Source organism: Vigna umbellata, chromosome 5, assembly GCF_029865625.1.
Source record: "Vigna umbellata cultivar VRB3 chromosome 5, Vumbellata_1.0, whole genome shotgun sequence".
In the NCBI taxonomy this organism is placed as follows: domain Eukaryota; kingdom Viridiplantae; phylum Streptophyta; class Magnoliopsida; order Fabales; family Fabaceae; genus Vigna; species Vigna umbellata.
The window spans coordinates 33,168,035-33,193,014 of record NC_142169.1 but is presented as its reverse complement, the minus strand read 5'-3'; the positions used below and the strand labels follow the sequence as shown (position 1 = coordinate 33,193,014).

The 24,980-nt window shown below is 32.5% G+C and overlaps 4 protein-coding genes across 4 annotated transcripts; 3 read left to right on the top strand and 1 right to left on the bottom strand.

The window, feature by feature from the left end:
* Positions 1-124: 124 nt before the first annotated feature.
* On the top strand, positions 125-12,080 carry LOC124834109 (Tetratricopeptide repeat (TPR)-like superfamily protein). Its single transcript, XM_047308720.2, has 18 exons — positions 125-312; positions 958-1,056; positions 1,937-2,124; positions 2,210-2,314; positions 4,454-4,554; positions 5,446-5,524; positions 6,195-6,206; positions 6,357-6,422; positions 7,390-7,458; positions 7,565-7,621; positions 8,678-8,755; positions 9,483-9,580; positions 9,692-9,737; positions 9,863-9,990; positions 10,620-10,728; positions 10,816-10,878; positions 10,993-11,055; positions 11,728-12,080. Exons 1-18 carry the CDS (start codon positions 210-212, stop codon positions 11,827-11,829), a joined length of 1,566 nt encoding a protein of 521 aa, XP_047164676.1. The 5' UTR covers positions 125-209; the 3' UTR covers positions 11,830-12,080.
* Positions 12,081-12,687: 607 nt separating this feature from the next.
* Positions 12,688-13,470, top strand: LOC124834110 (uncharacterized). Its single transcript, XM_047308724.2, has one exon. It carries the CDS (start codon positions 12,723-12,725, stop codon positions 13,197-13,199), a length of 477 nt encoding a protein of 158 aa, XP_047164680.1. The 5' UTR covers positions 12,688-12,722; the 3' UTR covers positions 13,200-13,470.
* A 1,877-nt stretch (positions 13,471-15,347) lies between these two features.
* On the top strand, positions 15,348-17,305 carry LOC148198160 (uncharacterized). Its single transcript, XM_088092210.1, has 2 exons — positions 15,348-16,505; positions 16,645-17,305. Exons 1-2 carry the CDS (start codon positions 16,089-16,091, stop codon positions 17,011-17,013), a joined length of 786 nt encoding a protein of 261 aa, XP_087948336.1. The 5' UTR covers positions 15,348-16,088; the 3' UTR covers positions 17,014-17,305.
* Positions 17,306-17,556: 251 nt separating this feature from the next.
* LOC124834133 (ARM repeat superfamily protein) lies at positions 17,557-21,246 on the bottom strand. The gene is made up of 6 exons (XM_047308750.2): positions 20,918-21,246; positions 20,615-20,722; positions 20,419-20,517; positions 19,663-19,788; positions 19,094-19,251; positions 17,557-17,926 (listed from the first exon to the last, which is right to left on the bottom strand). Exons 1-5 carry the CDS (start codon positions 21,078-21,080, stop codon positions 19,106-19,108), a joined length of 642 nt encoding a protein of 213 aa, XP_047164706.1. The 5' UTR covers positions 21,081-21,246; the 3' UTR covers positions 17,557-17,926; positions 19,094-19,105.
* Positions 21,247-24,980: the final 3,734 nt, after the last annotated feature.

The following is a 24,980-nucleotide window of genomic DNA, read 5'->3' as shown; positions in this document are numbered from 1 at the left end:
TAAAATTCCGAATAATTTAATTTTTGAGTGAAAAAAACCAACCATAAAATTAAACTCATTTGATTTTAAAAGTAAATATATATAATCAGCTAAAAAAAATGAAAACATTAAATGACATCCTCAGGAAAAGTTTGAAAGCATAAACCCAAACTCCAACTTTTCGAACTCTGCAGCATCAACCAATCTGTTGCAAATCTTCTCTAGAAAAGATGTTCCTGCGTGTGGCTGCAGCAAATTTGCTGAGAAAACTTCGCTTTCCTGCTTCTTATGCCTTCCCTGCCTCCACTGTAACCACAACAAATGAACTTTCCGGTACGCAAAAGGCCTACTCTTTCATCTCAACTCTCTTGACATCACTTTCACTGCAATTTGATGGCACCCCTTACATTTTCTTATCAACAGTCTCGTTTGGATTTGCTTGTTTTTCACACGTGTATTCAACTCTTATGGTGACTGTGATCATGCCTCTTTCTTTTTAGATTTTAGATGGAGGGTTTTGTGTAAACGAGTGGCATTTGCATACAATAAAATGGTTGTGAAGTATGTACTGTTACAGCACAATGATGTTAATTTCCAGGGCAACTTTGTGGCAAATCCAAATGGCAACTTTGGTGCCCTTCATCTTTTTTAGTTTTAGCTATTTTTTAGAAAGACGTTAATTTCCTTAGTGCCCTTTTTGAGTTTGGTGTTTGTTGGAATTGAAAATAGAACAGATAATATCACTTCAGATTTTCACAAAAGCCCTTGCACCCATTTCCTAATTTTGAGGAAAGGAACTACTTTTTTCCTCTTTGTCATTAAATTTTATATACTAATAGGTTTTTTGCAACTCTCATCGTTGACTGTGCTGCATAGGACTCAGGTAGGATCATGGTTATTAATTGTGCACGGAGAACGGTTTTATTATCCTGCAAAGAAGATGACATTTGCCTATTCTTTGTTTTTCTGTTACTCCAGTTAAGCTCAAATTTCCCCGTTGGTACCAAACTGGTGGACATGGTTGGAGGATAAATCTTAGGGATCCCTGTTTATGGATTGTTATATCTGGACATGTAGGTATGTTTTTTCTTAAGTAGAGGCTACTCTTGTTTTGTCATTTCATAATTTTAAAATTGTAAAGATGCCATCTCTGTAATTCTGTAATAATTATTCCATGTCGTATTCCAATCTTTTGCTGCTAATTTTTACGGAGAAAGTTCTTTCCAGTGACAGGCAGAGAGTAAAGTTGAATCCTTTGGATCAAGGGGAAAGTTCACTATCTTTTAAAATGTTAATCTCTTAATCAATTTATTCTTTGTCCATCAATTTTTTCACCTTTACTGGCTGCTATTTCATACATACTCTTATAGAACAATGCTGCGAAAGTCTTAATCAGCTTCCTTTTCTATATTGTTGGAGAAAACTGGTCACTCAAAATTATAGGTTTCATCTCTAAGATGCTCCTCGATAAAGACTTCATGCTTGAAGCAAGGATAAATCTTGCACCCACTTCTATGTTAGCATTAAATTTAATTAAGATAGTAAGGTCTGAAATCCTTTGTTTGATAATACTGTCTAAAAGAAACTAAGATGTTAAATATGGAGTGTGATTTTTTATCTTTGAGTACACTCTCACTTAATACATTCCCTATATATTAAACACACTCTTGGGGAACGTAAGAATGTAATTTTGATTGACCTGTCTATTGGATTGGATGATGAGATGATATTAAGTTGATTTAAGATTTAAGATGAATTGAATACTTGGATACAAAAAGAAAATATTAAAGGAAAAATTAAAATTTAAATAGTTTGTTTCCTTTTATTTTGGAAATCACATTGTACATAAGAGTACTTAGTAATTTAAGTTGACTTTTACATAGGAATGAAGTTAATGTAAAATGTTCTGTGCCAATTGTCCCTATAATTTAAGTTGACTAATATGATTTTTGTGCAGCAATGACTTTAGGAATTAGTGCCAACACAACATTTGCAGAAAATGCGACAACTGAAGCATCTTCTAACAATGACCTGGGAGATGACTTAGTTGGCTTGAGAAAGATTGAGGATGGTTCTGTCGTATCAAACATTCATACAGCAAAATGGAGAGTCTTTACTGATAAAGCGAGAGATTTTTTTCAGCAGGCAGGATGTTTCTTTGTTAACGAAGTTCTATTTTACAGCATGAGTAGTGGAAAAAGATCGTTGTTGACTATCTATTATTTGCCAGGGAAAACTAGATGAAGCTGAAAAACTCTTCCTTTCTGCTATACAAGAAGCTAAAGAAGGTTTTGGCGAGCAAGATCCGCATGTTGCTTCTGCATGCAACAATCTGGTCATTTTACTTGCAATTGATATCGTTACTTTCTTAAATGATTATATTTTTGATAATGGAGTTTTACAGGAGAGACAAAAGGGAAATATCATAGCAAATATTTCTCAGTATTAATTATTGACTTTGTTCCTTATTACTGTATCTCTTCATTATAAATAAGAGTACTTACGCGTGTACACAACCCAATTACAATTTACAAGTAATCCTTTCAATACCATCCTTCAGGACTTGTCACTAATCTACTCCATGACTTTTTCCATAGAGCACTGGCCCTGACCTTGTTACTTTGACTTTCTTGGGTAATCAATACCCATTGCAACATTTTTTCTCTCTTGCAGCCACTTCTCCCTTCGAACATTTTTTGCTCTTTAGAAGCAGTTGTGCCCTCTGAGCACTTTTTCTTAGCAGCTGTTGTTCCCTCGTACTTTTTTCCCTCAACATCTATTGTGCTCTCACAGCGTCCTTGCTCTTTGGCTATTGCTACACCCTATGAGTATTTTTTCTCTCTCGCAAGCACTGTATCCTTCTAACATTTTTTTTCTCTTCAGCAACCAAACTCCTTCAACATTTTTTACTTTTCGTTAGCCACTTCCCCCTTTGGGCTCTAATGCAACCCCGGAATTGGAGCTACCCTTGTTTGGTGACCATTACACCTCCTAACTCACTGTCAATTGTCACCGTGTCGATGGTTCCTTGGCACATTGTCTTCACACACTTGTACAAAATTGATGTGTGAAACTTTTTGACTTTATCAGCTCTTGCAACTGACTGAATGACATGCTCGTCGAGTCTCTCATGGGGTCTCATTGAAGACATGCATAAAGTTTGGGTCATCAAAACTATGCTTTAGTTGTGTTAGGAGTGGACTTTAAGCCTAACTCAACCCCACAAAACCGGCTTATAAAAGTATGAATTGACTTTATCTCTAATCGATGTGGGACTTCCAACACACCACCCTCACGCCAAGGTATATACATCTCGAGTGTGGGATTAAACATTTTTAATGGGTGGTCCGATAGCAGTCCGATAGCGGGTAGAATAATATGTCCAACAAACAACAAAATATCACTAGGATAGGCTCTAACCATGGCTCTGATACCATGTTAGAAGTGGATTTTAAGCCTAACTCAACCCCACAAAACCGGCTTGTAGGGTGCGGTTTGCACCTACTTATAAAGTATGAATTGGCCTTATCTCTAGTCGATGTGGGACTTCCAACAAGTTGGAAGGAGGGTGTAAAATATATGATTTGATTACATTAAATAGAGAAATATGGTGTGACCGATTACATCAGAAAGGGAAATGTCCTAGCAAATTGATGAATGAAGCTTATTGACTTTGTCACCAATAGTTGACTAACTAACATGCTTACCAAGTCTCTCAAAGGCAATATTGAAGACATTTCCAACCAACTTAACTCACGATACAAATGCTCTAGTTTGAAGGAGATTGTTAACTATATGCTATGATTACATTAAATAGGGAAATATTATATGATTGATTACATCAAATAGGGAAGTATCCTAACAAATATTTCTCATTATTAATTATTTTGTTCATTATTACTGTATCTCTTCATTATTATAAATAAGTATAGTCGTGTGTATACAGAATACACATTTACGAGCAATCCTTTCAATACATTTCATAAAGGCTGGAAACACAATATTCTAATTTTTTAAAGCACTTATTGAGTGTGAGCCTTTACTTTTTGAAAGTGCATCTCTAATCTTCTAGTAGTTCTTTGATGCCTATGCAGCATTTCTTATCCCCAGTTGAGAAATATCTTGTATTTTCATATTTTTTTGAATTTTTTCCTGATATTGCAGAACTATTTCTGTAGCTTTTAGATTTCTGGTAAGAACGTTGGTACATCTACAATTATGTTTTTCATGGAAAAATGGCTTATGGTATTTATATTTATACAAAACTTGCAATTGTCCAATCTCACATAATTTGGTGATAGTAATGGCATGCATGTGATCAACACTTTCAGCTTCTATAGTCATCTATTTTTATTATTTGTATAGCAGTTTGGTTGGTTAATTATTCATGAACATGATAGTTTGTTGTTTAGGCTAGTTGAGAAATAAAATGACTCTGATAATATGCACCTCATTTTGATTATTGTTCTTTCAGGCGGAATTTTACAGGGTCAAAAAGGCATTTGACAAAGCAGAGCCATTGTATTTGGAAGCCATCAATATATTAGAGGAATCTTTTGGTCCTGATGATGTACGGTAGGGTGCAATAACTGTTCCCATCATGAATAATGTTTCATGTACTTTCAATTGTATAAGTTGAGTATCATTACTAGGAACCAGAAGTTTTATACGATAAAGGAATAGGAATTATGATATTATATAGATCTTACGTCAATCAGGTTTATGCTCATTAAGGGACGTAATTGATGATCTAGAGCTTGCCTGGAAATGGGTTTTGGGAACATAATATTCTGAAAAGGAGGAATAGATGTAGATAAGAAAATACTAGGAAGTTTCAACTTAAGCCCATTGTATCAAGTAAATGAAAATTGCTGCTTCAAGATTTATGGAACAAGCCTTGAAATTTGTTGCATCTGATTTCCTAGTTCCTATAGGCAGTCAACTTTGAATATCTTGTAATCCAGTTTTTCGTGGAAGGACAAAACTTAAAGAGGTTAAGACTCTTTGATCTGCTCTACAAATCAACTCGTTGACATTTTCATAAAATCTTTGTGGGGACGAAGAATAATGTACATGTGTGACAAGTTGGATGTTTATGATATGTATGCTATTGCTTGAGAGTGTATGTTTAGATATATGGTATAATTAGGGAATATTAGGGAAATCGTACCTCTTTCCACTATTTCCCTTGATAGATAGTTTCTAATCCCTAAATCTGAGATCAATTCTCTTAAACTTGTGTATAAATATGGTATTGTATTCATGGAATAAACCCATAATTTTATATTCTTGTCTAAGTAGGAACCAAAACCAAAATTGAGGTAAATTATAGGGTAAAAAATGCCTTTAAGCTATATATGTGTGTGTGTATGGACATGGATATGGATATCCATATTGATTTCCACTTATCCATATTGATTTCCACATATCCATTCTTGTCTCTAATGTTGAATATTGATCGTGTAGGGTTGGAGTTGCTGCTCACAACCTTGGGCAGTTCTACCTTGGACAGAAGAAATTGGAAGAAGCTCGGGTTAACTACGAGGTAATTAGTTGAACTCAACAATCTTGGTCTTAGTGTCGTGTTTTTTCTCTCCCATTATTGGATAAAGTATAACTTTATTCAACTCTTCTAATTAATATCCATCAATTTTACCCTGCTCTCATAAATGTCCTGTACTCTGAACTACAGGAACTAAACCCTACAAATTACCCTATTTTCTAGGACACTCTACTCTGGTGTTGTGGGGCATTACTTAATTGGGAAAAACACCATTGCTATTATCAACCGTATAATGTTTTTCTACAAATTGACAAGAAGTAAGCCTTACTATTTCTTGGGCCTATAACAAAGTCCCCAACTGAACACTTGTGCCTCTTATCTCGCACTCACGGCTAAAGAGAGTCTCTTAATCAAGACAATAAGGAAGGCAAAAGTTAGATAAAAGCCCTTAATAAATACAAAGTTCTTCAAGAGAAGGTCCCCAATGAGGTTTTAATGAACCTAAAGAAACCAAAAGACTCAACTTTCTAAGCAGTTGGAAATCTTCTGATTGTTATGTAATGTTGGTATTTTTGTTTTGTACATTTTTGGTCATTCCCTTTTTCCACTCACTTATTCTGTTTGCGAACACAGTTTCATATTGTAGTTAGTCCTACTCCTTTATCTTCTTTCAGTTCTAGTGACCACCTTTTCTGCCTTTTTTTTTTAACAGCGCGCTTTGAAGGTATGGAATCTAGTATTCTCAGGGAGAGACAGTTACTTTCCTCTGTATATCACCTTGTATTTCATTCTTATATCTTGACATCCTTTGTGTTTGATGATTGAGGCTGTATCCTGTCTTGATTATAGCATGTGATAATGTCTATTGATTCAGATAAAAAGGCGTGTTCTGGGTTATGGCCATTCAGAATGTTCAGATACAATGTTTCATCTAGGAGTGGTAATTATGTGTCCTTTTGCATTACTATTTTTTGTTCTTGTTTGTTCTGTTAAAGTAGTCTAATACTGTCTTTAGAAACAACAAATTTAGATTTTGGAATATTCATCTTCAGATCCAAATAAAAAACAAAGATGGTGTTTGGTTAATTCAGTTGACATGCTTCTTCACTATTAATTTCCAAATTTCCACCTTCTTTTTCTATTTACTATTTTTAATAATTTGGAAAGGAAAATGAAAACAACAAAATTTGTTTCCACCATTTACTTTACTACAACATCTTAGAAACAGGAAATTTTATGAAACAGTGGCATTTTTATCTCCACTAGGTTGAAAAAATTGAGTTGAAGATAAAAACAGCTTTTTATAGATTTAGTCTTTCACTACTATTTTCACATAACTTAGACATGCTACCACAAAAGATTAACCCCAAAAATGAGTGAAAATGTGGATGGAAAGTGGTTTATTTGTTTTAGAATGAAGGGGAGAAACAAGTACGGATTTGTCCTAGATATTCTCATTACCTGCTCTTTTGAAAAGCTATGCGAGAACTTTTATGCCATAGGTTTTACATGTATTTCTAATTTTTTTTTCTTTATTTGGAATAAAAAAGGGTATCTACTTTCTGTTCTTAGTAAACTTCTTTTACCAGAAACAAAAGAGTTGTGAATTAAGGTGATGCTTGAAGGAGCAGTGAAATAAGTTTGTTTTAGATATACATGTTCAGTCTGTGCTGTGAAGCATTGCTCCATAACATTGTGGTATATATGAAAAAAATCTGAAATTTAAAAGGATAATCTATGTAATTTTGTTGGCATATAATAGTTTTCTTTCTTCTTTTAGGTGTAGTGCTTATTAGGGGGTTTGGAATGCAATTGCTTCGTTGTGAACTTATTTTTCTCTTTGACGCTTATTTTAAGTTGGAATTTTTGCTCAACTGAGGATCTTAGTCTACAATAATTGTGTTCAGGTGTTGTATCTTCAAGGAAAAGAAAGGGATGCTGAGGTCCTTATTAAGGACTCTATAAGAATGCTGGAGGTATGTAGAACATCTTTATCTAACTTAAATTTTCCCCCACATTGGTAGTTGGTAATTGTTATTATTATTGTCAGTTGTGCTTAATCTAATTTGTTTATGAATGTAGGAAGGTGGTGAAGGGGAGTCATCTGTATGCATTAGAAGACTACGTTACCTCTCACAGGTGGCCTTTAAAGCCTTTTTCCTCGCAAATAATCTTTGATAAAAAATAATATCCCTTCCAAAAAAGCATATATGTGAACAATTACATATTATTTTTTGGGTGTCAATCAATTAAAAATCACCTATATGACTTTTAAGGTAATTATTACAGAAGTCAACAATCCTATCATACATAACAATATGAAAAACCTTTACACTGTATATTTATATATGTTGGCAAAGATGAAATTTTATTTTTATCTTGAATATTTTCCAATTGCCTTGGAGGTTGAACCACACAATGCAGTGATGTAAATATAAACTTGAACTATCTCGTGGGAATCAATTTAAGGCCAGTTATAATAGTTATTGGCAAAAGGTTGGATGAATAATTTATTATCGGAATTTATAATAATAGTAATAGCTGTCATTAGCAGTTTTGTATTGTTAGAATATGTTCAGCTGCAAATCTTGTGCTGACAGTTAAGGGCAGAAAGTTAGGAGCTGTTTGCATTTTTTTTTGAAGCTGTTGCATATCTTAAAATGTGTAATTGTGTAAATAGAATGATACATCACGTTTTTGTCTTTAAAGACTGAGAACTAATCTATTTAGGAGTCTGCGACTTGGGGACTCCCGGGAGACAGCAGATACTGTTATGTTTTAAGCATTTTATCTGTTTTAGTGATTCTGTTCAGTTAGTGTTCTATTACTGTCTATAAGTAGAGAAAGGAGGCCTAAAACCTATTTCACACAATCCAAGTTCATTTGAAGGGTAAAATATTGACTACATATGTGTTCTCAGATACAACTAAATAATAGATAAAAACTATTCTTGTTTCTTCACCAAACGACCTTTAAATTTGAGAAGAGCTGGTTCTTGGCTCGCTATAGGGTATTTTTACCAATTTGTAAGGAGTTTGGTATTCTTCGCATTCTTCGAAATATAATTATAAATTCCAGCATATAAAGCCAAAATGAGTCTGTGCATTGTTCAGCCCTCAAAGTGGATCTGTTTCTGTTTATTAATTCCCATATTATCTTTCTTAATTATATCTACTTATTGCTATATTCTTTTAGATATATATGAAGTCACATCAAGTTGCTGAAGCTGAGATGGTTCAGAGAAAGATCCTGCATGTTATGGAATTGTCAAAGGTTATTTTGTGAACTTCTTTTGTTTGCTCTGTATCAACTTTCCTGTTAATGATAATGCATGTATGTTTAAAAAATATGTAAGTACTGAGTAAGGGGATAATTTTATTTTAGGAAATGGTTAAGTGAAAAACTTCTGGTTGATGAAATGAAATAATCCTCACTACCATACAAGTTGAGTTTTTTCATCTGAGTGAATTGGTGGTTGCGTCTTATTTGGTACTTTCTCTGCCACTTACAAGGATGGCCTTGACCAGTTGGTTTCTTGTCTTATTTTCACTGTATTGAGCAGGCCCATAGACAGGGTGGTTGCGCGCTATTATTTTCTGATCATAATTTCAGTTGTGATAGAATGCTATTTCTAATCTTGCTGAATAATAGTCAAAGATTCAAGTTATTCTATTTAGATTGACATCTTATTATTAGCATACTTAATTTATTTGATCAAATAACAGTGGTTGTTAATACATAAATAGACTCCACTGAATAAAACTATTATTATTACTTAACAATTGTGGAAATAAAGTAGCATAAGTGGCACTGATGTCAGATTGATATTTTATGATGTTCCTTGGTAGGCATTTGTAATCTTTTTTCCATTTGCTACTTTCTGTTTTCATTTATAATTATTTGTGGATCTTACTCAATGAAATTAAAGAATGTCGCATGAATTGTTGTCACAAAAATATGTCGTCATTGTCAAAATCATGATGCATTTGGTGTAATATAGGGATGGAATTCCTTGGCTACAGTTATTGCAGCTGAATCTCTGGCTTTGACCCTGCTAGCATCTGGCAATACAAAAGATTCAAAAGATCTTCTTGAAAGGTTGTAACCCTTAGATCTGGGAAAATATCTTCTTGAAAGGATGTAATACTTAAATCTGGGAAATTAATTTTGATTTTATACAAATGAAATCCTCAATTTTTATCCTTTCAGATGTCTTAATGCCAGGAAGAACATGCTTCCCAGTGATCATATTCAGGTATGTTTTTCTTTGACAAGAATTCTGGCAGTTCCAATTATGTTTACATTTCAATTCCCTAAAATTGATTGCAAAGCTGGTGTTTCCCTAAGATCATGACGTTTTCTTTCTTTATCCATGGTCAGATTGGTGCAAACCTACTTCATCTAGCACGAGTGGCAATGCTTGACTGCGGTCAACATAAAATGTTGGATGTTTCTAAAGCTGAAGCTGAGCTTGACATGGCAAAGAATCATTTGCATAATTCCATAATGTTGGTATTAGTTTGACACGCCTATGTCTTTCACAACTACTTTTGAATATCGAAACTCGAGAAATTAATCATATGTTTTGTTTCTTTTTCTAGTGATAATTGTTCTTTCTTTTTACAGTGCAGTTTTTGTTTTTTTTTTTGTGTCCTTGCCTTCTGGACAGAGGGATTTAATATTCATACAAATGTTCAATCTTATCATGTATAACATTTAGACTGGGTTGATTCACTTAAGGAATATTTAATTAGTTCTGAAATAGATTTATTTTATTTATTATTTTTTTACATAGTTTAATTTATCAAATGCAAAGGAGCTTTCATCTGATAGAACATTATATTGTGCTGTAACTTGATGCACCTTATTGAATTATATTTGCAGAAGAAAACTTATGCGTTTTAATTTCCTCCCAATATTATTGGATTACACCAGTAATTTCTTGATGAAGAATTAGACTGGTCTTATATAATTTTTAATTGTAAACATCAATATAATTTCAAGTATCATATTTTGAAGGATAATGTTCGGTTTAAGGTGAAGCCATTTGCTTGGTTTGCCCAGCAATTACTAGTCTTCTCCTGAAATTTCAATAATGAAGAACATTTATGATAGGCCATTTCTTGTTTCATCTCAGGATTGCACGTGAATGTTTACGGAAGGTATCAAAACAAAAGGACAAGTTAAAGAGATACAGTGAGCCCGGGGATTCTAGAAAGGAAGGCCAAGCAGCACTGGCCATATTGGTTAGTTTTATGAGATTATTTTTGTGATTTGCCCCCTTGGTGCTTAAGAATGATTTGTTTATTAAAATTTAAATGTAATTTTTTCAGTTGCAATCACTCAATACATTGTCATCAGTAGAGCTAGAAAAGCAAGAATTGCAGAAGATTCAGGTTAGGTTACAAGCTTTGATGGCATTACAACTAGGTTCTTCTTCCAAAGAAATGAGAAAATTGCAAATATAATATTTCTACTTGGTTAAGTGTTGATGATGTTTTGCTAAGCAGGAAGGGAATATTAACCTCGAGGCTCAGGAGGCACTTCTTCAATGCATTTCTGCTTACAAAGAGGTAAACGTTTTTGTGTGATATTTTTGGGGGATGTGTATGCACTAATTTTTCTAGTTAATTGATCGTCATATATAATTAATTTATTATTTTTGGAATATTACTGAGTAGTATAACGTTATTTCAGGTAAAAAAAATTACTTTTTTCCTTTCTGAGGAGAGCATTTATATAAGATTTTGTTGTTTGATGGTTTCATTTCTGCTAAAAAAATTAAAATTTGTCATTGGCTCGTCAGATTACTAAATTCAGTTCGTCAGAGTGCACACATAAATGGGTAGTTTGGAGAATTATTATTGGACATTGTGCTTGACAGTGGCTTCTACAATGATCCAAGATATTAGGAGTCATGGGTGGTCCATAGATCAAAGTCCCTAATATTTTGACTGTCCTGGGGCTGGGCTGTGGCTTGGGCTGGGCTGGGGTTGCGGTTGGGCTGGGCTGTGGTTGTGGCTGGGCCTGGGGCTGGGCTGGAGCTGTGGCTGGGCCTGGGGCTGAGAGTTTTTTTTTTACATCTTTACTTTAAGGAGACAAAATTTTCATCTCCTTACATGCATTTGCGAACATACAAAGTATGTTTCATTAGCAAATCATTACATGAAGGGTGTGAATATCTTCCATGGATTTCTTTCATATGGGTTTTTGATATCTGTTCCGACTTCATTCTTGCTTTGCAGTTTGTATCTGAGAGGTCAATTGCTGATACCCCTGAAATAAAGAACGAGTATCTTTCATGTTTAAAGCGCGCACAAAATTTGCTCGGACATAAAATTCATTAGAAGTCAAGCAATGAAACACCATGACAGGATTTTTTGTTCCCTGTTCCTTTATTTTTTCTTTTTTATGTGTATGTGTTTACTTCAATTCATAGGCATTTTTTTGTTTCATAAAGAAAATAATTAAAAAAGGGAACAATGTTACTGAGCATAGAAATATTGTTGTTAATTACACTACCTTTATATCTAACTGTTCTATGCTCAGTTGTATTTTCTTTGATATCACTTCAATTGTTAACAGACCCGCTTGTATATTCTTGTTCTCTACTTCATGACACTTAACGATAGAAAATCTAGCAAGTTTAGTAATCATACTATGAAAGAACGTATCAAACTAAGTATCCACTTGGTTTAAGTACAAATCATTTGAAAATTTTGAAGTTGCAACACATTCTTACAATGAGATTATATAAATAAAAAATTTAAACTAACAGACAGTAAGATTGAGAAGGATACAGTTTACAATTCCAAAAGAAAGATCATGATGGGAACATAAAGGAAGTGCTTATTGTGAACTTTTAGTAGGGCATATGCACACCACACATCTAGGAGTGGTTGGCTTCTGATTGAACCTAAAAGCCTCGAAAAAGGGTTGAAGAATAAAACTGTCTTGGTGTAGACAAGTCAGAAAAATACATTGCTATAGGCCAAACCAGTTTCTTACAGGACCCAAACGACCACATATCTTTAAACTTCTAGTAGGTCCGAATATCCATATTTCATTAAATGATGTTATTAAAATTCTGACATCATTGTGATTTGTGAACACTTCAAAAAAAGTTACACACACCATTCCTGACACGTGAATTTCTCAACCACAACACATTGCATTGCATGGCGGAACATAAATTTTCCAAACACATTCACATTTTTTCAAAAAGTGGTCTCATGTGATCATGTCCTTCAAGCTCTTCTCTCTGAACTCTCTGGTTGAGAGAAAGAAGCCTGAAGAAACCAAAGATGAATTGGCCATTGTGAAAGCTGCTGCATGGGCATGGTACCTACATGGTTCAGGGTCTAAAGCAAAGGCCAAAAATGAGTTTGATGTCAAAAGATCTCAAACTGTAGCAAGGCCTTCACGTTACAAGTTAGAAGCTATGGGAATGGCTAAGGAAACACCATCAATGCACACCATCAAGCCTCTTCTTGACTCATATGAAGTTCAACGCATTTCAAAGCAATTGGATGGGCTTATTAAAGAATCTGACCACAACAACATTGGCAATGGCCGCAGCAAAACCGGTAACGGTGATCGTAAGGATAATGGTAACAGAAGGATGAAGAATAAGCAGAGGGTCACTTCTTTGTCAGTCAAATGTGTACCTGCGGTTAATCTATCAATGTGTCTGCCAAAGCCCAATCATGCTTTATGATCATTATCTCTTTTCCATCACTAGGTTAGTTTCGTGATTTATATCTATCTAAATTGCATGTAATCCATCTTTCTACAGAATAAATTTCTTGACCAACATAAGAAATTTAAACTAAGCATACTTATGCTGTTTGTAGCCAAGTTTCTTAAAATAAAGTCTCGTGTTTGAGTATTATGATAAAAAAACATAAAAGATAGATTATGTTTAAAATTTAGTACAATAACACATGAGCATCACGTTTATATATTGAGGATTTGATTTATATTTGATCTGCATGTTCTTAATATTGTTATGAAAAAAAATTCTAAACAAACGCATCAGAAATTTAAGGTAAACATAAATATATATGTTCACTTTCTGGACTCATTCTCCTTAAACAAAGTTCGTTACGTGTTTCGAGTATTGTGTATGAAAAAAAAAACTTAGTTGAAAAGAAAGATTCTACTAAAAAATATCAGTTAGGTTTTCCTGACAACGATTATAAATTATTGAAGGTCAGTGATCAACCAGGATTTCTAATGAAAATTAGTCATTTTTAAAATTGGTGATACTTACTATAAAACATGAGTATTACTTTATATTTTAAGATTTGGTATATATTTCAAGTGCATGTACTCAATGTTGCTATAAAATAAATTTGTTAACGGATACAGTGAGAAATTTGAACTAAGCATACCTCTGTTGATATTGATATGTTATTTTTATTGAACTTAGTCTCCCTAAACAAAGTCTCGTGTTTAAGTATTGTGTACAAAAAGGATACAATAGCAAAGAAAGATCCTACTAAAAATAGTCAATTTGATTTTTCTTACACAAATTAGTTTTTATTATTAAATTTAGTGGTTTTCTAATAAAAATTAACCATTAAAGTTAGTGATACTAAGTACAATAACCATAATCCAAACAATATATATATATTTCAAGAATTAGCTTATGTTAATGGTTATGTATGTTTCTGTGGAACTTTTGGAAAATGAAAATGTCCATAGAAGAAAAAGTAAATTGAAGAGATTTAATTTATAGGATGATTGATGACAATCACATGAGTCGGTGTAATTAAAGAAGTGTAGGTGAATGGTAGCTTGTGAAGAGATCTTTTAGGACTCAGTCATGTGATTCCTGGGACTCCTAACGTTACTTACAATGTAGGAAATATATAACACATGTATTTCATAATCTGTACCTCAGTTTTAGAAATTGAAGGTCATGTGTTTCTTTCTCTTCAAAGTAATAATTTGTATTTCATCACTCGGCACATATGTGAAGGTTACTCATTTTGGTAACAGTATGGTAGTTTAAATTAATCAAGTTTGGTTTTATTGACCACTTATATTTTGACAAATGATTTCTATCAAAAAAATTTGAAAAAATTCTATATTAAATAAAGATGAAAAAAATACAAATGAAGATTCATAAACTCATTTTTGAAAGTTTTGAATGAGAGATAGTGATAATTCTTTATGTGTATATTGAACTTATATCTTATCTATCTCTTTCTAATTATCTTTTTGAAAGATCTATAATTGATATTAATACAAATAGAGATCCTCGTAGTTTAAAATGCTTTCGTCCAAAAGAAAAATAAAGAAAAAGTTGAATACCATAAGACTCGTTTTAAAGTTTTGAATTGTAAATAGTATTAATGCTTTATATATAAGTTGAACTTATATTTAATTGGTATTTTTCAAAAGACTCATCATTAATATTAATGACATAAGATTAAATTTACACTAATAAACAAAAGAGTTTAAAGTAGTAACTTTAAGGATTAACCAAATCTTGATAGAAAATATTGAATTTTAATTCGATTATGGTTCGTTATAAGCATGTGATATATAGGTAACACATGAAAACAGAGAGATGGAAAGAGATTCTATAATGTGTAGAGAAATTAGAGATGGGGGAGACAATTTGGTTGTTGCTTTGAGGAATTTGGTTGTTGCCTCTAAATTTAATTGAGATTCTACAATGTGATATACTGCATAATACCCAACTTTGAAATTGTGTAATTTTTTTCCATGTTAAAATGAAGGAAACGGAATAATATGATAACAAATTTAAAGTCATAATAGAAAGGTTTGAGACTCTAACCAAATTTTCCAGGTTAGGGTGGCTTTGGCTTATAAAACTGAAGTAATGGTAATTAAGTATCAATACTGTCCAAACTTTATTTTGTTTTTCTCTTTACAAACAAATGACTTATAGCAAAAGAACGATAGAGATATACCTATTTCGCAATTAAAACAAAATTGAATATAATTAGGATTAAATTATACTTAACAATTTAATTAGCTAGTGTATCGTTGCCTGATCCTACGCTTGTTGGTGAAATTTATATCCTAGTTTTGAATGTTTTACTCCTCTATACTGAAAACAGCCCCTTCTTTGTTGGTAGAATTTGTCTTAATTTTGACATATGAGACACGTTTATCAATTGGTTTAAATCCCTTGGATGGTCCTCGTATTTGTATGGAAATTTCAAGTGAGTCCTCATATTTCTAACTGTCTCAATTGGGTTTATATATTTGCAAAATATCTCAATTGAGTCCAAATATTCGTAAAATTGAGCCAATTTTACCTAAGTTATCACAAACGGCGTTAAAATGTGTTGAGGTGAATATGCTGAGGTGAATATTTTATTTAAAAAAATATATTACCAATGATGACGTGGAATTTAATAAATTAAAAAAAAATAGAAAAATTATGCAATAAGAAAAAAAAGGGGGGATTTGAGGGTGGTGTGTTCTTTGAAGCTGTCTTATAGAAAAACTGATTGTGTTTTGGAGAGTCTGAGTTTCTTCCTTGTTGACCCATTTTCATCTTCTTCGCTGTCACCCTAAAAAAACTTTCTACTATTTCTGCAAAAACTATAGCATTGTCATCCGTGTCATGAGGAAACTGAAGGAAGAACTGGTGTTGAAGGAAGAAGGTGGTGGAGTTGAAGGGGTGGATCTGAGGAAGCTCTTATGTCGTGAGGCAGTGCCGCAAAAAACCCTATTGAAGCTCCGTCAGCTCATGGCGACGGCAGCCGGGGCGGCGTTGATGTTGTTTTATGTGCTGAGTCGGCGGTTGTCACGGAAGGCGGAGGAGGACAACAAGGATCACGGAGGCAACGACGACGTGTCGAAATCGAGCAGATCGGTGCATCGGAGAAGGCTTTTGAGGCGGCTGACGCAGGCTCCGGCGACGCTGCTGGAGTTGATCGGAACGTTGTCAGAGACTTTGAGGTTCACGTATTCCGAGACCTTCGGGAAGTGGCCAATCGGCGATTTGGCCTTCGGAATCAACTACTTCATGCGCAAGCAGGTAAGTTTTATGAGATTCTGGATAAAATTGATAGTTTTAAGTGAAATTAAGTGATTTCTGTTTCTGGGCGTGTAGAAAGGTGCAGGCTTTTGGAGGGATTCTGACTTTGGGAACATGTGTAATGGTTTGCATTTTGCAGGGCAATTTGGCAGTTGCAAGTGTCTATGTTGGGAGTGATTCTGTGCAGCTTAAAGGGGATGGGATAATTGTGGAGTTATACCAAGATATGATCATGGAAATTTTGTCGTGGCTTCCGGTGAAAGATGTCTTGCGATTCAAGTGCGTTTCAAAAGGGTGGAACCAACTTGTCTCCGATTCGGCTTTGCGGCATAGCAGCTTTTCGGGACTAGGGTTTTGCAAAGGAGATGACAGCGAGGATGAAGAAACAATGGCGATTTGGGGTTGGAAGGGTTTTCCAAATTGGTTCACTGTGGTCTTTTTGAGTGCAGGCCATTTTCCTCCCCTTTTTTTTGTTTGCATAATTTTTCTATTTATTTTAATTTATTAAATTCCAGATCATCACTGGCAGCATATTTTTTTAATAAAATATCCACCTCAGCACATTTTAACGCCGTTTGTGACAACTTAACGGTTAGGACAAAATTGACTCAATTTTACAAATATTTAGACCCAATTGAGATATTTTGCAAATATATAGACCCAATTGAGACAGTTAAAAATATGAGAATCCACTTGAGATTCTCATACAAATACGAGAATCATCCGAGAGTTTAAACCTTTATCAATTTATTTCAATATTCTGAATTCCACCTTCTATTTTTGTAGAGATACATGAAGAATTGATTTTGGTAGCAATAGTCGATTATTTTATATTGTTTGATGTAGGTTACGTAACTCACAAATTCTCTGACTAAATTCTCCTATGGGTCGTGTGAGTCCTTTTCTAGTTATTATTTTGTTTGCATTCTTGCTAAGAAGTGAGTCCTGGAGATGATTTTCATCATCAAAGGATTCCTTTGAATGAAAGGACTTCTCATTCCAATGGAGGCAATTTCAGTGGTCACAGTTCTCTGTCGAGGCCTTCAACGACTAGAAAGGAGTAAGTTAATAGATTATAATTAGCTAAAACTATTGCTGGCAAAATGCATATCAACATGTTTTTCCCCGCTGTAACCCCAAACCTTCTATTTTTTTCATGCTTGAGAACCTTAGATGACCTTGCCGATAAGGTTTACTTGAATTCTACCTTGAAACCAACACCATTTGTTATCAGTTGCACTTAAGTGCAATTTCTTTTCCCAATTCATATTGGTGGGCAATCTATGATACCAAAGCAAGGGCATGACGCCAGTTAACAGCCTTAAATCGTCCATCAGGACCACGAATCATGGGGGTCTTTTAGCCCCTGCCTTTTCAAACCATCATAACAAAAGCGGGTTGAAAATCTCTTCATTTATGTCCTGCAATGGCCAAGCAGATCAAGCTTCAAAAATTGCAAACTAAGAACCGAAACCAACCTCTTCTCTCCCTGAGAAGGGTTTTTTTAAAAGATAAAAAGAGAGTGATATTCCCATTGGTAATAGAGCAAACTTTCCCAAAAGCATAAAAATATAAAACATTTTAAGAATCACAAATTCAACCAAGAAAAGGATAAATGAAACCCCTTGGTCCCAAAAAATCAATCCTTACAGGGGATCTTCACTAGTTCCTCGTCTAATTACAATGAGGATTCACTTAAAATTTAACATAGATTTGGATTCTCTCATGTGATATTTTCATATGAAAAATTAATTTGAAGAATGCAGTGCTGCTCTCTTTTGCTCTCCAGAAACCATATTATGCTCCCTTTTCCTCTAGAAGAGATTTTTTGGCTTTGCTTTTATCCTTTTTCTAATGAGCTTAGAGTCTTCTATCAACAGAAAAAGGTTAAAATAGTTTTAAGTTACAAAAAAGCTTCAATCATTTTCTATATTTCCTTTTCTTACGAAAACTAAGTGAAAAAGTTCATTGGACAGTGATATTGTCCTTCTGAAAAGATTGGAGATGGTGCATCATTCAGAGCTTGGTAAGATAAATGGAACATACATATGTCTTCGATCCTAAATTGGGTAGTGGAATTTACAAGGCAGATCTGGTGGATGAGCAAATCCTATGTGTATCTTCTGATGATTAATTTTCTTCACAAATATCTTTTCCTCAAAAAAGCATCCATGATCAAAGACATAAGGATTGCTAGCCTACCCTAAACAATTTAAATGGCAACCTATGATTACTAGGTCTAAAGATGAAGGTCATGTTTTACTAGAAATTGCATACATTCACTAATGACATTGTATGATCAATCATATATTTTATATAGTCCAACATGGGTTTAAGTTTAAGAATGTAGTGTTAACCTAATATGCAATTACAGTTTTATCAAGATTGACATAACAATGAGCAACAAATTGCACTTCACAAGTGAATAAAACAAAGCAACAGTATAACTATGATCTTTAGGATTTAGCCAAAGGATACACAATAACTTCCATTTCTCTTCCCCAAAAATGCTTTGGTTGCCAGCTTACTCTCTCCTATAGTAATATTTCATGCTCCAACCAATAAAAAAAACAAAAAGAGGCATGTACCTCAAGTAAAAGTCATGATGGTACATCATATCTCAGATCTTGGAACCTTTTCATCAAGCTCAACTTGAAACCCTCAACTTCTGCATCCTCAGGTGAATTTGGTAGAGACCTAATTATTGAAACAGCCCCGATCTGATGCATGGATGCTAGAGCTTCATCTATAACAATGAAGTACTTTATGTCAATAAAAAGAAACAAAAAAATTAGTACTAGCAGTACTATTTTGGTTTTTCTTTTGCACATCTTTCAACCTCGTAATGTTATTTGAACTGAGTTCTTAATAATAATAAATATTGACAAATATAATGTCCCAAAATAATGGACAAAATTTAAGTTATCTTTCATCTTAAAAGTCCATATCTATTGAATAAGGACGAGAAACTGAATATTGTACAAATAAATTAATAAAAAGTTAGTAAGTAGTGGTTGAGTACTTTTGGTGTACTGTTTAGAACAACAAAAGTACCATCGGTCTTAAATCTACCTCCAAGAGAGCATGATAATAAGTATATTTTGAAAAAGTCTACACAGAAGACGTAAATAAAAATACTTAAGAATTATGATTCCACCTGAGTGTAATAGTGCATCAAGAGCTTGCAATGCTGCTTTCCGTGTCCGGTCATCTTTCGCTGTGCTTAACATATTTAAGAGTTCTTGAGCTCCACCCAGCTCAATTATCTTCTTTCTTCTTTCATCTTGCGAGCAAAAAGTAAACAATGTTGAGTACAAAAAACTTATGCAGAGACAAAAAAAATTTTAAAGGAATAAATCATCATGTTTCATCCTTAATCAGTTTCATGAGATACCTAAACAATGAGAAACTGTAGCTAATAAGCCGTTTTAGAATGCACAAACTAGTTAAATCGCATCATGGCAATTTTCCCTAACTCAGTTGTGGATCACGGCAAAAATGGTATAACTGACAATAAGATAAGAGAACTGCTAATTGTAAGTTGTTAACTCTTAGATGCAGCTTAACTAAAACCTGAGTAAGTATTCCATTATCAGTTTAGGGGCAAAATTTCAATCTATATTAACTCTTTTATTCCAAATTCAAAATCTCCCATCAACTATAATTTTGTCATCTCAAGAATAAGCTGAGATTAATACTAAACGACTAAATGTAACTAGTGTAGAGCAGAAGGATAATGAAACTATGTTTGTCGCAAGAATAGGAATCTCATAACCTACCCTAATGTACAAATGACTAATAATTAATAAACCAACAAGTGCTTCAATATATGTCATGTGCCAAAGAAATATGGATCATAGAGTACCAATAACAAGCAATTAATGGTGACACAGATAGTGATAGGAAAACTTACCATCTATAGCAAAACGAGTCAATCTAGAAGCTCCCATCCTTTTGAACAAGGGATCCTTGACACGCAAAAGCGAAACAGACTGTTGTATCAAATTATCTCCTGAAAAATTGTATTTCAACAACACTGTAAGGCTAGAACTACAAAAAGCAAATGAAGACTTTACAAGTTGAAATTGTTGCTGGTAAATTGCGTATACCCATGTAAGGAAAGAAATGGTATCCTGCAACCCCGGCAGTCACAAAAAAGATCGTCTTCAATAGCCATCCAACTTTCCTTTCGGCTTCTTCCTCGATCGATAGCTCGTCTGAAAATCGAAAGAGCCATAAGTGAAGCTGTGCAACATAATTGTATTTGAAATAAAGAAACCAAAAATTGAATTATAAAAAGAAAACCTTTTCTTTGTATTTTACAAGATCCAATTATCCAAGTCATCATCATACAAGATAATCACAAAACAGACACCGAAATCATTACTCTAACATTAACGGTATAAGCTAACCAGGAGTCCGCGGCGGCCGCTCCCGCTGCGCGGCGGAGGCCTCGGGGCTGCACAGCTGAGGCTTGGAGACGATGGTTCGGAGGAAGACGGTAGGGTTTTGGGAAGAGAGGAGGAGCCTCGAGGTGGGTCTGAGGACCTTCGAAGCTAACAAACCAAACCCCATTCTCTCTTTTTTACTTTCTGATTCGCTTTCTCTTTCTTTCGATAGATAATGGCTTTGTTTGGAATGGGAGATGGGGATGCAACATGCGACGGTCGAAGGAATCTTCGGTTTTTGAAGCTGCGATGTGAGTAAGTTTGCTTTGTTGGTGAAGAAGGAAATGGTTTTCAGATTTGGGTGGGTGGAGTGATCCGATATTCGATTTGGGTTTTGCCCGACCCGGAACTAATAAAGGGTTGCGGAAATGAACGAAAACTGCTTTGAGGACTTCCCGTTTCAATGTTCAAAAAGTGAGTGTTTCATCCTACACCTCCGAGATCTCATCCTGCACCTCCAAAAATTCCACTTTTAACCTTCTGACATCTCATCATTATCCTACACCTTTAACTTTATAGAAAATTTTATTTTTAATTTTAATAAATATATTTTTATTTTCTTCTTTTTCTTGTTAAAAAGACTCTACATCACCTTAATAATAACTAAATTTAAAATTCAAATATTATTTAATATAATTTCATATTTTAATAATTATTAAAATATGATTTATGTTATAATAATAATTATATTAAAAATATAAAAATAAAATAATTAAAAATAAAAATAATAACAAAAAAATAAATTATATTAAATAAAATATTTAATATATTCAAATATATTAAATTATATTAAAATATTAAATTAAATTAAATAATTATTAAAATTTAAATAATAAACAAAATTTTAAAACAGTTATTTAACAAATAAAATTATATTAAATAAAATATTTAAATATACTAAATTATATTAAAATATTAAATTAAATTAAATAATTATTAAAATTTATATATAAAATAAAATTTTAAAAACTCTTTATCGGATATGGATATCCGATTTATAACTTATCGGATATCTATATCCGATTAACAAATTTTTCAAAATTTTGTTTTTCTAAAATTTTAATAATTATTAAATTTAATTTAATATTTTAATATAATTTAATATATTTAAATATATTAAATATGATTTTAAATATTGTTTTTATTTTTATTTTTATTCTTATTTTAGTTATTATATTATAATTTTTATTTAAGTTTAATATTTATTAAATTTTAAATAAAAGGTAAAGTATTAACATATTTTATAGATTTTAATATATAAATAAACTTTTTAAATTTTCATTTTTATTTAAAATTTAATAATTATTTAATTTATTTTAATATTTTATTATAATTTAATATATTTGAATATATTAAATCAAATTTATTTTTATTATTATTTATTATTGTTATTATTTTATTTTTATGTTTTTAATATAACTATTATTATAATATAAATTATATTTTAATAATTATTAAAATACAAAATTATTTTAAATAATATTTAAATTTTAAAATAAATTAAATTAAATTATTATTAAGGTAGTGAAGATTATTTTTAATAAAAAAGAAAAGAAAATGGAAAAATATTTATTAAAGTTAAAAATAAAGTTTTGAAAAAGTTGGAGGTGCAGGATGATGATGAGATGTCAGAAGGTTAAAAGTGGAATTTTTGGAGGTGCAGGATGAAATCTTGGAGGTGTAGGATGAAACACTCTCAAAAAGTAGAGTTTCTAGGTTTCTTTGGGAAGGCCCATTAACAGCCCACTCAATGCAAACATCAAGCAAATAAAGGCAAAGTATTTATATTTGAATAAATAATATATAGACACTCATTATACAATTATAATTAATCATAAATTTAAATTTACCAATTACCTTAAAATTCATATAAAAAAATTGATCGACATGAATTACGAAACGTTTATAATGAGAGACAATGTACTTATTTAATTCTATATTTTATGTCCATTCTTAAAAAGTAAAGACTTTACAAATTAAAAGTATTGCGAAAAAATTATTAATACACGTATAAGAAAAGAAATGGTATCGAGTTGTTGTAAACACTGTTGTCTCCTGTAGTCATCCAATTTTCCTCTCGGTTTATTCCTCGATTGATAATTCAACGGAAAATCAGAAGGAGTTATAAGTGAAATTGTGAAATATAATTGTAGTTTAAATAAAGAAATTAGAAATTGAATTGGAGAAAGAAAAGTATTTTATTTGTATTTTATAGTGTTCAGTAATTTTAATTCATTAAATCCCCAAAATCAACATAGCATCATGTTACCTATCATTTACTGCTAAAAACATACATGTATAAATTTTTTATCTATTATTTATTTCTAACGATAAATCACTTTTATAAATTTAAGGCTTTCATAGAATGATAAATTGGTCATTGCTAAATAAATGAAAATAAAAAGGATACCTTTTGCATATACGATGAAAAAATTGCGGGATGGCTGATTGTTCTTAGTTTTTAGTTTGAACAAAAACTGCAAAGTAAAATGAATTAACTAGTGGGTACTTACGATCCAGAAGACAAACATAAACACAAAATATGGATTGTATTTGAATAATGTTTTTCTTTTTTATAAAAAGTTGGATCCTAAAATAGATTATTAAAGTTTAAGAAGACAACGACAAGGATTAGAGATTAGATTACACTAAAGAACTGACTTTGAAGCTCACGACACTTCCTAATTGTTCTTCATCAAAATCAAAGGGCATTGCAACATTTGGACCCGAATGTGTTATCCGGGTCGGATTCCGAATTAAATGATGTTATTGCCAGGGCCTATAGGAGCTTTTGATGAAGGGTGTTACTCCCTCCACCACCACAACTTGCTTCCTCCACCACTTCATTCCTCTTTTACCCTTTTTTTTATTTTTTAATTCCTATTTTACCCTTATTAAAATTTTAGGGTTAATATTATTTAAAATCTCACTTACATTCATTCTCTTTATCATTCTTCCCTCTTTCTCTTTATTATTTTTCTCAGGTTGTCTCTTATGTTCCACTATTTTTGGGTTGTCTCTCATGTTCCACTTCTTCTTCTCTTTTATAGAATTGTGACGTGAGAGTGTGGTGGACTTTGTGTTTAGTAAGATTGAAAGTGGAGAAAGCAATTCATCTTCAGCCGTGACTGTGGTGGTGCTTCAAGGTACTGGTTCAAAGACGTGAGAGGGCGTGAAGGTGCTTAATAAAACCCTAAAATATAAACCGTATAATCTTTAAACGAATGTGAGCATCCTTCAACGGATGTCAACATCCGTTTAAGGGAAAACGAATGTCGACATCCGTTTTCCCTTAAACGGATGTCGACATCCGTTTTCCCTTAAACGGGTTTTGACATCTGTTACGGTTTATATTTTACAGTTTTTTTATATTAATTTTGAAGATATTTAAATAATATAATTTATATTTTTTGATATATTATTTTTGAATATATTTTGATGTATTTTAATAATGTATTTTTGAGGATCTTTATTCTTATTAGTATATATTTAGATTTTTTTTATTTTGCACATTATATATAGTTAGGGTTTTTGTATAATATATATTTTTATATATGACTTTTTGTATTCTTTAATAATTTTATAATTATATAAAAAGTTATTTATTAGTTTAATTATAAAAGTAAATAATTAGGATTAAAAAGGAAAAAGGTTATTTTTGTAATTATAAAAGGTTAATTTTGTAATTCAAAAAATATGTAATAGAATTGGGGAGGTGGAGAGAGAAAATGTGGTGGTGGAGGGAGTAACACCCTTTGATGAATTAGTGATTTTAGCCCTCGATCTATGTGGGTAAGAAACAATTGCTATTCATACCCCCAGCAACTTTTTCTTCCACCGGTCAGAACACTCTTAAGTCACCAATCCATAAGTTAAAAGGAGAAAAAAAAAAAAAATATATATATATATATATTTAAGTTGTGGAAAGCCCCGTAATTTATATCCCCATTTTTCTGCACTTCTATGTATAACTCATATTTTTTATGGAAAATATTATTCCCTAAATGTGTTATCTTATAAAAATCAA